The 14,693-nt window shown below is 36.6% G+C and overlaps 1 protein-coding gene across 2 annotated transcripts in view; it reads right to left on the bottom strand.

Moving 5' to 3' along the window:
• Nucleotides 1-14,693, bottom strand: part of LOC138064474 (AP-3 complex subunit beta-1-like) — a 161,430-nt gene that overhangs the window by 135,077 nt on the left and 11,660 nt on the right. For both annotated transcript variants that reach the window (XM_068927288.1, XM_068927287.1), the window contains 3 exons: nt 13,286-13,361; nt 7,429-7,503; nt 2,300-2,395 (listed from right to left, as the gene is read on the bottom strand). In XM_068927288.1, coding sequence (XP_068783389.1) covers nt 2,300-2,395; nt 7,429-7,503; nt 13,286-13,361 — 247 coding nt within the window. The remainder of the gene's footprint in view (nt 1-2,299; nt 2,396-7,428; nt 7,504-13,285; nt 13,362-14,693) is intronic.

A 14,693-nucleotide genomic window follows, 5' to 3' on the forward strand; every position in this document is an offset into this window, starting at 1 on the left:
AAATGGGAGGGAAAGGGAGACAAAAAAAGAAAGAAAAGATAGTGTGGAAATGCATTATTAAATCCTCTATAGTGTTTACGCTAATTAGAGAGAGCACATTAAATCACCTAAATACCTTTTTCCCCTTTTATACTATCAGTCAGACTTTCAGTTTAAGGCCACATGGACATGAAAACGCACAAACTTCACAGAGGAAACTTTCATCAACCAGGTCAGGGTCAGGGGAGGGGAGGAAAAAAAGCAAACATTATGAAAATTTGACAAGCATTAACATAGTGCACTTACTCAAGTGAAATATGAAAATGATGGGACTATTAAATGAAATATTAAGTCTTTTTTAATCTGAAGTATTTTTTGCAATCCAAGTAGAATGCAGGTATTCTGAAAGACACACCTGATACATTTAAGCAATAAAATTGAGGCAATAAGTAGAAGACTATGTGTTTCTTTGCTGTGACACTCCTACTCAAGTTCTTCCTAACCACGCATCCATTTTGCTCTTTACTGCAAAACATAATCTAAAGCAGGTAACAAAATGGGTTTTGTTAAGAACACGTACAATTTTTAAGCTTAACGTTTTGAGACTCTCTTCTACTTCCCACCTTTCTTTGCTCCCAGTTCTCCGCTCTCCTTTATAACGCTAGGGTTAGCTTGGAGATCCAACAACAGCACAAAACATCGGCACATGGAGGCATCCATTAACCGTATGTTTAGGATACATGGAAAAAACAGTGCTTAATCAAACACTAAATCCACTAAAATCTAGCAAACTGAAGTTGTGGCTGCATTAATTCAGTGTGCTACCTGCCAGAAGGGCACTGCTCAAACAGCATTTCTTTCAAGGCCTGAGTGTTGACAACACAGGTTTTTGAAATGTTATTACTTAATGACCAAAAATTCCTAAACTGCAGCAGCTTCTGGGCAGCGAGTACCTGGATGGTGAAACCACTTAATTTAACTGGGGTTTTTTTGGAAATAGTCTTGTGTTCATCAGAGTTGCCAAAGCTCCTCTCCAATCACACAAGTTTAAAAAAGCCTAGCAAGTTCACTTGGCTGGGGGGGGGGGGGAGGGAGGGAGGGAGGATCCCACAAATAACAAAGCCTAGAGTTACATTATTTATTACAAAGCTGGAAGCACAATGGTGCAAAAATGAATAGAAAGAATTACACTTGGTTATCTTTTATGGTAGGTTTAATAACTTTCTTAGTTGCTCCAAAACCTCAAGCTTAGATTCTATGTCCTTGCTGCACCACCACTTCTGAGTTACTCACAGCCACAACTCTGAGTTATCCCCTTTCCTTTTATTTCTGCTTTCCACAACTTTTAAAAAGTTTTACCAGAGACACGTTCCCGGTACACAGATCTCATTAAAGACATAAGATAAAAGTTCAGCTGAATTTCAGCTTTTAAGGAGAGCCACAGATGGTAAACATGTAGTACATATGACATTGAAATAAAAGGTAGAAGGAAAGTGGAAGAATGCTTTAGTCAGTTGTGGGATGCTCCTGGTGTTGCACAGTTGGTGCTCTGATTGCAATACACTTTCTGACAAGAGGTGAGGTCTGGATCAGTTATATGACAGAAATTAATTATAAACTTAATAAACTTACAAGGTGCAGGGGAAAAGAAAACCCTTTTTTATTTAAAAAAAACTGGCCAAACTTAACAGCAGAGAATTAATAAATCTTTCTAACTCTCCATAGTCACATTTCAAAGGCGATCTTAGCTTTTGCGCTTTAATCCCATTCCCCATGAATCTCAAAAGAAACAGTACAAAATGCTATTTCTGTAGTACTTTTAATGAACAGTAACGTGCACAACATATTGAATATTTTAATGTAGGTATTACAGTTTTCCTTATGTTCCATTTGTGTAAAAAGATACTTACGAGCAACAGAAACTAGAAGAAACACAAATGGTTCATGGTTAACAACTAGGTCTCCACTCTACATACACTAATCAGCTGCCTTACTTTAGTGAGTGCCTTACTATTTAACTTTAATTAAAAGGGCACTTCCGCCTATGTCTTGTACAAAAGACAAGGGTATTAGATACACCTTCGCCTGACTACAAACATTCAAAAGTGAAACAGTTCTACTTCAAGCAGGCTTAGCTGCTTCATAGGGTTTGAGGCAGAACAAAAAAAACTTTGTGTGAATGACATGGTAACCTGAGACTGCTTTACCACATGCAGATACATACATGCTTTAGTTTACCAGATTACTCTTGCACAAATCTTTTCATTTTTGTGATACTGCCTCAGAATTCTCCATGAAATGCTATTTAAAATGTACTCACTTTTAAAGCACGCTGAAAAGTACTGATGGACAACAACGCCAGATCTTGCTGCTCTTCTGCATAACGCATCAGATAAACATACACAAGCTTTTTTATCTGAAAACAAAGACACAGAAAACATCACTATCAGAAAGTTTTGGAATTCTATAAAACTGAGCTCTAGATTGCACATCATCAATATTCTATTCTTCGAAGAAATGGAAGAGTTAATACATCACTGGAGTAGTCACATGCTTGATAATATCAAAAGGGACTTCTCAAATGTCTTATGACTTACTGTAAACCTTTTAATAAAAATACTCGAGGTGCTACAAATTACCTAATTAAGGATATGGTTAGAGTAAGACTAATAATACATAGCACAACTTTGTATTATATACTAGTAAATAAAGATTTGAATAATTAAGAAGTTGCCACATGGCAACTGACCACATGAGCATTGCTAATCCACTCTTAACAAAATAACACAGATTAGGCTAAACTGCAACTGCCAAGGATTTCAGCAGGCCCATTTTACTTCACTCTAAAACTCAAAGTCAATTGCCTTAATACATTCAAAAGGGAATATAACTTCCAGCTGAAGGGTTGGTAACTTACACTATTTAACTTTAATTAAAAGAGCACTTCCGCCTATGTCTTGTACAAAAGACAAGGGTATTAGATACACCTTCGCCTGACTACAAGCATTCAAAAGATGCAGTCACTCATCAGCTTGTTACAAAGGATGCAACGTTCAAAGATTAAAAAAATCTCAATATGATTTGGGGGGAGGGGAGCTTTCGATTTAATTCACTTTACCCCCTCATGGCCACTGTGCGTCAAGCAAGCATTGAACGCGTTTTTCACATTTGAGTTGTAAACTGACTATTGAGGTTTATAATGGAAACTCTGAAAGACCCTCAACTACAGCTGTGCTATAATTACCGTCACTATCAGAAGATGCATCTTTGTGCCAGTTCTGGCAAAAAGCATAATATTAAATCACAGAAGGTTACACCACCCCAAATTATTTGTTGTTCAGCTACAGACAAGCAGCAATCAACACTGACCACAAGAGGCCTATGCACTGAATGACTGCAGGTGTGCAAAGAAAGCCTCCTTTCCTTGAAACCACTCTGTGACTAGAAATGGAAGCACTTAGGGCTTCGTGACTATGCTGTTCTTTTATCATTTACCTTCATTCAATGTTAAAATGCTCCTTTCTATAAAACTAATCATAACAGGGGCACATTAGGCTCGAGGAACACAGGCAGATCTGTTTAATTAGTTTATCAATATAAGCACATCAAACTCCATGAGTTATTGACCAAGACTTATTTTTGTTCTACACCACCAATTGCTTATTAGGTCACTTTTTGTATCCTTACCATCCAATGACATGATGCACATAATCAAGTTGAGGGCAGTGTGTACTTATAAAACTAAAAAAATCACAAGGCACTTCTGTAAACAATAAGATGCCCTTTGCTTCTCTTAAGGCAAATGAACGTGTTCTACTGCTTCTTCACCTCCATTTCCCTCTATCAGGGCATTAAGCACGGTTAAAAGAAAACAGCAGCCATTTCTGGGCAGGAAAGTCACTTAGATGAACTAATGCATTTTATGCTACAGCATCATAGTGATTTGTGCAGACAAGTTTTTTTTTTTTTTTAAAGAATTCTTATAGAGTGTGCAAAAAAACTGGCAAAACAAATTCATAAAACAGCATCAGGATTAACGTGCTACGAATCTGACTTAATCCATTCCAAATAATTTCTAGTAATTTCAAAACTACGCTTAAAACTGGATCATGATAAAGGTATCTGGAGCCAGAAGCGCTAACTGGTTGACTCTGAGGGTAGTTATATTTTGAACCAAATTTATCATCCTACCAACCTTGATAAAGGAGAAAAATTACAGAATCACAGAATGGTTGGGGTTGGAAGGGACCTCTGGAGATCACCTAGTCCAACCTCCCTGCTCAAGCAGGGTCACCTAGAGCATATTTCCTCTAGAGCACATCCAGACGGGTTTTGAATATCTCCAGGGAAGGAGACTCCACTACCTCTCCAGGCAACCTGTTCCAGTGCTCTGTCACCCTCACAGCAAAGAAGTTTTTCCTTAGGTTTAGACGGAACTTCCTGTGCTTCAGTTTCTGCCCATTGCCTCTTGTCCTGTCACTGGGCACCACAGAGAAGAGACTGGCCTCATCATCTCGACACCCTCCCTTCAGATACTTGTACACATTGATGAGATCGCCTCTCAAGTCTTCTCTTCTCCAGACTGAACAGGTCCAGCTCTCTCAGCCTTTCTTCATAGGAGAGATGCTCCAGTCATCTTTGTCGCCCTCTGCTGGACTATCTCCAGTCCACTGTCAACTGTCTTTTCTGAATGCCCCGATATCTTTTCAGTTTAAAAGAAAAAGCATACCTCCCACAGAGCTTGTGCCTCCCACAAGCATATGTTAGTGCCAAACTGCAGAAAAATAAGTTATGAGTGAACTTTAACCACCATATGAATGAAGACATGTGAACTCAATTATCCATTTGTTTTAAAACAAAACAAAAAGGCCTATAAAATACAAATGGGGACAGTTTTTCTGCTAGATAATAGCATTCAAGATCAATAATTTCATACGCATTCTTTTCAGGAATACTTTTCAAGGCACTCCTTTTTGGTCGTTGTTTTGAACAATTCAAAACTGGGCCTATAGTATGTAAAATTTAACTTAAGGTAAAGGGGAAATAATATATTTGATTAGTTCCACTAGTCCCTATCTTAAATTAAAATAATAAATATAATTCTCTGCACCTTTCATCACCTATTATTAAAAATGTATTCACAATGCCTTTAAAAAAATACTTAAATATAGCAAGTTCTGAAGGACTCTGGTCTTGCCATCTTTGCATCCCCAAACATCAACTTGCCAGAGCTGTGTATTTGGTCTCAGCAAAATATATACATTGTTTCAAAAAACGGAAAAAGCAAAACAATGTTTTAAAGTAGTAGCTAAATAAGAACAACTTTTTTAAAGTTGAAGTCTAACTTGCCTATGCCTGTCCATCAATGTAATATAAAGAAGAAAATAGACATGTCAGTGACCTACTGTATTGCAACACCACAGGGAGAGGTAGGGGTTTGCTGGTGTCATTATTGCAGGAAATACAATCTTCCATGGCATAAGCCATGAAAAAAGCAATTTTTTGTTCACATTCATAGAATCCAGAAGGCTGAAATATATGTTTTCCAGGAGCGGAAGAAAGAATTTGAGTATGCAATTATTTAACCTGTCCTCTTAAAATGCATTGTTTCAAACAATTGTTCCCTGCATTTTTCCAAAATTATGTTGCTGTGCAGTAGGATATAGCTAATTAAGTTGAAGATAGCCGAGCAAGCATACAAACTGCCACTTGTTGGTCACTATGCAGTCCAGACTTGCAAATTTATAACTGCGACGTTTCATTCAGATTTTCATTTGTCAAGGCAACTATAACTCTGGCACCTCTGCACTAGAGTTGATAGCATGTAGTAAGAGCAGTGAACATTAGAGTAACACATTTATTATTTGTTTATAAAACTTCTCATTGTACAACTTTCTAATACAGATGCTACTTTTCAGTTTCTCAAGCCACCTAGTAAGCCTGTGGACTTAAACACATCATAGTTGAATGTCGGCTCCATTCTTAACTTGAACTTCCTGGAAATTAGTTGAATTCTCTCTAATCCAAGATAGGTTTTTTTCTTGCCTTCCTATGAGGAAAAAGCTATGAAGCAAGCTACCTTGTGTGTCTAACCCCTAATGCTGGGGCAAAAAATAACAGGTATACTGCTAAAATAAAAAGGATAGCATACAGCCAGAAAGAAAAAGTCATGTTTCTGCTAGCATTTCATCCATGGAAGTTCTGAAAATATCTGTTAAGTAGGTCTCCTACTAATTAAACAGAAATCAGGCAATTTAGTGCAAGTTGAATAAACTCAGTTAAGCAACTTGAGTTTCCAGAAATTAACTCCTATTACAGATGATTCGGACCCAGCTATTTCATCAGCTGCTTTTACAGCAAGTTTGATGATTCTCCAATATGTCCCTTCTTCATTTTACTCCTTTCATAATTCTTTATACAAAGTAAATGAGTAATCTTAACATATGAAGTGAACATATGAAGGAGAATTTTGGCACCGTGCCACTCACAGTGGGATAGCAAACGGGACTCCCTGCTAAAATCCTTCATTTTTTTTAGCCAGTTTATCTTTTGGATATTTTTCCATACATCTTCATAGAGTGGCGAGCATACTAATGCTTAGCCAAAAAACATATTAGATCCATCCTCTTTACTGTAAATATTAGCAGTAAAATACAAGAGTTTTTAATGTATGGGCAAGCTGTGTGTAGGGTTTTGCTTTTTGAATCTCCACATCTTGTCAGACACTCAAATAAAAGTAACTCAAAGATCTGGACTTACAATGCATCAAAGCAAAAGTTTCTTCTCAGCTCTAGATGGGACTTATTTTTATCTCAATAACCATGTCCTTTAGAGAAGATTACAAAAAGGTAGCTTTCAAATCTCAGAATCTCTTTAATCACAGGCATTCACATTGACAGTTTGGTTTTATATATAATTTTGTGTGTGTGTGTGTGTGTGTGTGTGTGTGTGTGTGTATAAAAATAAAGAAGCAACACAAATTTTGTGGAACAAAATATTACTTTAAACACACTTGATTTGTCATATCACATTTTGCATGATCATGAATTCTTACAGGAACTTCTTTAACTCTGTTAAAATGATCTCATTTTGGTAAACCTAATCCTGAAACACACTCTTTTTAGAAGGAGCGTAACACACAACTAGCAGTTTTTTTTCCCCACCTTTGCCTCTCAACCCTGATCTGCAACAGATGCTTTCAAATTTATTTCCCTGTGTTTTTGTACATAAATAAAAATTACTATTCGCTCAAACCAAATAATCAGTAGGTGTCCTTTACTTATACGTTAAACTATTTCCATAATACTGTCACTGAATTTAAACCTTGAGAAGTTCTAGTTTAAAAAAGTCAGATATTTTATGGTTTGATGAAGTCACAGATACAATTAGATACAATTTTCATAAGCAAGGATCTTCCATAACACTATATTTAATGAGCCATAAGAATACCTCAATATTTTTACTGGCAACATTCTTCACAACAGCAGGAAACAGCTCAGAAGCATTTTTTCCCTTTGCAATCATCTAAAAAATAAATAAATAAATTTAGTTTTTAAAGAGAGGCATTATTCCAGATCTGCATTTCTTCTCTGTTTCTATGTAAAACCGACAATAAATTCTTTTATTTTTGGTAACAGCCAAGCTTCATGGAATGCTAACTATAGGACAAAATCTCTGAATGCAGACCAGTAATAAGGTAGAGAAACAATGGACTTATCATATCACATTGCAAACCATTTTAAATGTTTTTAAAATGACTTTAAGACAAACAAAGAACTTGCTTATTCCAAAAGCTTCACACCACTCCTTTCTGGGAGCTGCCTTCCTGAAAAAAAAAGAAACACTTTCAGCTTAGAGACCTGCTTGCAAAAAGGAGCAAGCTTAATTCAAACCAGGATTACAGGACAAGTTGTATACGTTTTGAAGTCCTGTTCGCCTCCCACAAATACGATTTTAGTGTGCAACAGAACTAAAAAAAAAAAAATCAATATCAAATAGACATCACACTTAAATCAAAAACAAAACAAGGTTAGTTTCCATAACAAGTTAAATACAAAAGACCTTGCTGAAGTGTTTATACAGAACAAAAAAGAACAAAGATAAAAGCAAAATCAGTCCATCTCCTACTGTGATTTTCTTGCTTAAAAGGAAGAAGTTTTCGTATTTAATTCCATAGAAACATCTGAAGGTAGGGGATACAGCAATGGAAGTAACATTGTTCTCCCAATAAAGAGCACATGAATAACAAAACACAGTTAAGCTTCATCCCTTGCATAAACAGCTTTAAAGAAGGAAGCTATTTATAAGAGTCAAGTACATAAAAGGGATAAAATACTTCAACACATACTTCAAGTATACAACTCCCTCCTCTCTTAGATCAAAGTTACAGCAATATGTCTGCCAATAACTCTCATGCAGGTTGCAAAACCCAGAATGTTTGCATTAATATGATACACATTTTTAAGTTATGATGCTGCTGAATATGAACTCATTCAGAATAGAACAGCCCCTGCTATGGACAAGGCCAGGATGCAGTCAGCCAAACATCAAGCTAACTGGAGAGGACAAGAGGTCAAAAAGACAATCAAATATGCAGGGGTCCAACACAGGAATACAAATATTTGCAAAGGTAATCGCTATTTTTCATAACTATCTCATATCTTCACCATTGTTCAAGATTGTATAGCTGATCAAACTTCATACATGAGAGGTGTGAGTTAGGAATATGTATCTTACTGGTAAAACATATTAAGCATAAGGAACTTGGATCTCATGCAGCAAAGGCAAGAAAAGAAAATGTGAAACATTGACAAACTGCCTGTTAGGAACAGGATAGAAAAAGAGAAGCTAAAAAAAAAAGGGGGGGGTTGAAGTGTAAACTATCACTGAGCATTTGAAAGAGTTTAAGACCAGCTATCCAACATAACATTCTATTTTAATAGAATTAACATCTTAAATTTTATTTTTTGCAGTTGCATTTAAGCACAGGAAGTGACACAAACTAAGAGTAAATGGTATCGTTTGGTTTTCTGAGATTTTTAATTAAGAATCTAAATGAAACTACTGCTATCAGGATTAGGGTCTTTATACAAAATACCAGTTTCAAAATGACCAGAATCAAGCAGAACTTCGTAACAAGATGCACTGAAGAAAAGCATCACAGAACAGCATATTATCATCATCACATTTTGATGCAACAGAAGTTAAATTATTCAAAAATAAGAATGATTCTTTAATTTAAATTACAATCACAGTGTTACACCCTAACAGGGGAATCTATGCGTTACTTGCATTATTCAACTGACCAACCATAACAGCTCCAGTGTACCATGTAGATATGTATTTAGGGTCTTTTAAAAGGGTGTATTTTGACTCATTAAGTCATAATGATTAGTGTAAATCCTTCTTAGACCGTGGATCATTAACCTGGAAGAACATAACGGTCCTCTCCAAGACTAAAGTCTATTGTGTCAATTTTGCTGCCACTCCTGGACGTTCTCCAGCTGTGCTAAGTCTTATACACCTAAAGCTCCTGCTCAAGCAGGAACTTTCATTCTGCAAGACATACTACATTTGTCCACAAGTCTGTGTGCTGTTCTGTCCATAGAAAATATAGGACCTGTGGATTGTGCATATTGCAAGGTGCACTAAGCTTTTCCTTTCATTTTCCTTTCTGAATGAGACACAGATAAGAATTTCTCTGTGGGATATTAGGCACATGAATTCATTTCATAAATCTATGCCCTGAAAATCTGAAGGAGAGAAATTCTGCTGGGATTTTTCCTAGACGAGAAGTTTAGAAGGGCAGAAAGGTCAGGTTTCACATGCTAACAAAAATACCTCGGTTGTTGTAATGTCAGTAGCAGGTCTCAAAAAGAAATATCAGATACCATTTTCAGGTATATAGTCAAATGCACTTAGTACTGTATATACTTCAAATTTATTTCTAAGCCAGTAGTATTGCTGCCAAACTTACACAGACTGGGATTATTTTATGATATGTAAGCAAGAAAGAAGTTTTTATGCAGGTAAGCCAAAAGTATATAAAATAATTTACTAACTTAAAAATCACCACTTGTTATTTGATCACACTAAAACCACATGTATTTTTAGTTAGGTAGCCTTAAACAGCTTCATACAAGACAGGAAGTGAAAAGATCAACAAGAAACTACTCCTATACTTGAAATTATGTTGTAAATGATATGCTTAACAGTCCTTGTCTGCAGGACAGATTTGTTTGTTTGTAATGAATTTCCTTCTCTCCAGCGGAGACTTTGCAACCCAGCTTACAAGGGGAAGAAGCAGCACAACTAGCTATAAAAAGTGTTCTCCTGATACTTTTCCCTGCACCTATATGAAGAACAAAGGTTCAACCTCTTGAAGTCTACTAAAAGAGTACGGAAATTATTGGTTTGGACAGCTTTTTCCATATATAAAAGTAGCATGAATGAATATTCATGTGAGGCATGTTAAACAATACTCTGACATTGGAGCTCCTTCTTCCTCAAATTACAAGGCTAAAGGAAGCCTTTTACCTCTGGAAAACACAACCCATCCATGAGAACTCACTCATCCTGACCTCTTTCTAGCTGCTCTACAGGTCTTTTGTCATCATCCTCCCTTTCCCCTACCTGTCAAACCTGCTTCCTTTAGTAACATACAACATCTGGCAGAACTGAAGTACTGTTTGCCCTTATTCAGATTAAAGAGGAAAGAATTATGCCGAACAGTAACTATGCTCTGTCAAGGTGTTATTCATATGACACTCACACTGGATGTTCCCCCAGGAACTCAAATCCAGAGAATTAAAACCTTTGCAAGAGTGTTAGCAACACATATGTTCCACCTACCCTCAACGTTCATGTATAATTATAAAGCCAGTGCACGCATTATTCTTCTGCTTCATATAACATGAGATGTGTTCCCTTTTCTCTGGGGCTCCAAAGAAAAGGGATATGGGAGAAGAAACCATATGCATATTTCCACCTACATTCTACAATATATAAAATATACTACCATCTTTTCATCATCTTAAGTGATAATGTACATGTATATTTACACTGTGAGTGTTGTGAACCAGCCACTCACTCTCCTCAGCCATGCACTTAGGCTGTCTGAAGCGGATCTCAAACATTTGCACATGGCAGAGTGAGCACTAAACTACTGTGTAACAACTACATAATTTCTGGAAGCCTTTGTATTAACATGCTGTTTCATAAAAATATGACTGGAGGTCCAGATGGCCACTCCGCAGATGTCAGGATTAGAGACATTTTTCAGAAAGGACATTAACGTATCTCGAGCCCTGCTAGAGTTTGATCAGTGAATAGAAGTCCACTTTTCTGGAAAAGCTTTCCCCATAACCCATGACGTATTCAGACAAGCTTCACACAGAAACCACTGCGTCGCCCACTTGGAGATTACCGACACAGATCTACGTTCTGCCAGTACAGAAATAAAGATCATCGGACTCCCAGCATTTCAAGGGATGTCTCAGTTGATGGGGTCTGCAGCTTGGAAAAGAACAGAGAATGATTCATCGCGTAGCCTAAGCAGCAGCCTGTTGCTTCCCCAAAAGAGCAGAAGCATACTAACCAGGATTTGATTAATATTAGCTTATTTTGAACTCAACCATAAGCACACTAATACAGCATAACTGATAAACAACAAAGAAGCATCTTTGTGCTCAGTGGCTCAGTAAGAACAACATAACCAATGCTACAGGCCTTATGCTAATCGTGCAAAGTCCCAGTCCTGGCCTATAAAGCTTGTTGTTAACTTGTTAGGTGAACCAGAGCTTGGTACCAGGTGCCTCTTGTCATGATGCACAGACTAAGTATGGGAAAACAACAAATACTTTGATAACGTGGAACGGACAAAACAGAGGCCCCAGAACTATAAACAACTCAGCGACAGTCAAACGGTGGCCAACTCTAAGAGCTGGAAAAAGGCTGCTTTTGCTTTAAGAAAAGAAGCAGCAGCTAAGCAAAGAAAAAGAAGATACAAGCAACAGAAGGTGCCTGGTACAGCCTGTGAAAGTTACTCCCTCATCCAGAATTGCACTGTGCTAGCACAGGGAGAGAGGCCAAGGGTTGGGAACTGTCTAGAACCACAAACATCTAATAGAAGGAGATAATCTTGAGCTGGGAACGGGGGAGCAGGAGAAAGAAGATTCTCAATTCAATTCTAGCTTTCCTTACTGCAAGAGTCTTGAGCCTGACCACCTCCACCTAAGACCATCAACTATATATCCCCAGCTCCATGGCATTATATATTCACAGGTAATTTAAGATATGACTGTCAAGAATTAACTGCATTGACTATGTAGCAGCAAAGTTTAATAACGAGCAAGAAATAGCCATTAACGAAGCACGTTATTAGTGAAGATCAATCTAGTAAAGCTTTGAAGTTTAGAGCTGACCTAATTTAAGTCTTTACTTCCCTGATAAAAACACACAAATAGACACACAGAAATATACACGTGTGTGTATATACACATATATAAATATACACACACATATATATAAAAATATGAAGATTTCCCCCCCCGGTTGCAAGAGCGTCCAAGCACGAGTCAAAATCCAGTCACCTGTACCCACTCACTTAAGTAAATTCTCAGAGAAGAATGATTCATATTTTAAAAAAACAGAATAAAAACACAGAAGACTGAAGGAACAACCAGAGAAAGCAACTGCAGAAGTCCCAAAGGAACAAGTTAAGTGCTCACTGAAGAGCTTTCCACAACAATATTTTCTAAACACTTTTAAGAAGAAATAAAGGGGCTTAATCCTCTTCATAGTACTCAGCCTATAGACTTCAACACATAATAGCGTTAAAGCCTGTCTGATCAAGCATTTTGGGTGAACTGTGTACATGTACTGCTAATTAAACAAATGCTTAAACAATATGCTCCCTTTAATTAAAAAAATTACCTTATATAATCAAAAACAGTAAAAGCATATTAAATGCAATTTGTCATTTTATTCCACCAAATTTCTGTAGCTTCCCAACTGCTGAACTAAGATTATAACAGAAACTTCTGTAGGAATCATCTCTTACTTAACATATTGACTTTATTGCCTCCGTACTGAAGACGGCTTACAGGCATATTGGCATTGTTACACAGTTATCATCAAAACATGTGCAATTATATACTTTTAAATACAAATTTCATTATAAAAATTCAAATCAAGTACTTCACCATAGCTTTTAAACACCATTTAGAAATTCAAATGCTGACTTAGTACAGGATTTGTAAAGTAAAAAAAGTATTCACATCCAAGCAGGAAGAAAAAAATCACATACCCCAACAATCCTTTTCATAGCATCCAGCTTTGCAGAATCTTTACTGCTTTCCAACATTTGCTTTAGGTCTTCATTTCTATGGTAGGAATATAGAAAAGTATCAATTAGGAAAAATATAAGAAAAACATAATACCATTTTTATATTTTCAAACCACTTCAGCAACTTAAGATGAAGCACTGCCCCTTCTTGTCCATTTTTAAATTTTATTTGTTAACATTCTGGCTAAAATAATGAAGTATTTAGTAACAGAATCCATCAGATTCCAACAATAATGCAAACACTTGCAACTCTAATCCACTATAAGGTGAACCCTCAGCTGGAAGGTTGAAGTCTTGAGGCAACAGAACAGTTCAATTTGAACTGATCATTCATTCACCTTTTTTTCAAAGAGTGCCAGATGTAATAGCCTGACATTGACGTATTTGTGTTAGAATATAATATCGACTTACGTAAATGACTGAAAAGCCCGATAGCAGGTTGCCTGATAGCAGGTTTTCAGTACGGTCTGAATTTCAACGGTAATTAAGAACATACTGTATTACCTCTCTCCATCAGTCTTTCCAGTTTGTAGATTTCTATCCACTGTCTTCAGAATGAAAAACCTCAGGTCTGTAGCACACCTATTCTACAGTCCGTAAGATTAAGACAGCCGCGTGGTTACACACATATAATGTCCAAATACTTTTTACAGATGAAGCAGCATTCTGACATGAAAATATTAACTTGATAATGATGTCTTCTCACAGATGCAGCTTCTCATTAGCAATCTCTAATCAACAGCCTAACTTTGCTTGGCTTTTTAGACAGCAAAGAGATCACAATCTATTCATGTAGGTCAACTGCATTTGTAGACTCCTAAAAAAAAACTGCAAGACAGATTTTGAAGAAACTGCCTTTTATAAAATTCTGTATTGCTTTTAAGTATATTAAAAATGCAAAACAGCAAAATGACCCACAAAAAGATATCTGCAAAATTCCAAAGAACTTGAAAAACATTCCAAGTGTACAGACCCTGTGAACTCTCAAATGTTGAAAGACAATACGGAAAGCAAGAGCAAGGACTTCAGAGGTGAACAGAAAATTTTAAAAGCATTCTAATTTATCACCATACTAACAATCTGAGATCAAGAGGGGAGGGGGGAGGAAGAAAGTTTAAACCAAAAAAAAACCAGAATTAATTTTAAAGAGACAAAATGTTGCCATCCATTCCTTCATAAAGGATTAAATAGCATTTTTCCTACTTAAAAGGGACAGTTACTCTAATGGGCAAGAATTAGTATTTCATCACATTCTATAACTGTGGATTAAGGAATCTTTTTCTCTGAAGCAGGTCAAATTCATTCGTTTCTTTTATCCTTAGACCCACTGTTGCTTCTATGTTTCTTTCCCCCTCACAGGGGATCCACG

This window comes from Struthio camelus, chromosome Z (assembly GCF_040807025.1).
Source record: "Struthio camelus isolate bStrCam1 chromosome Z, bStrCam1.hap1, whole genome shotgun sequence".
Taxonomy (NCBI): Eukaryota; Metazoa; Chordata; class Aves; order Struthioniformes; family Struthionidae; genus Struthio; species Struthio camelus.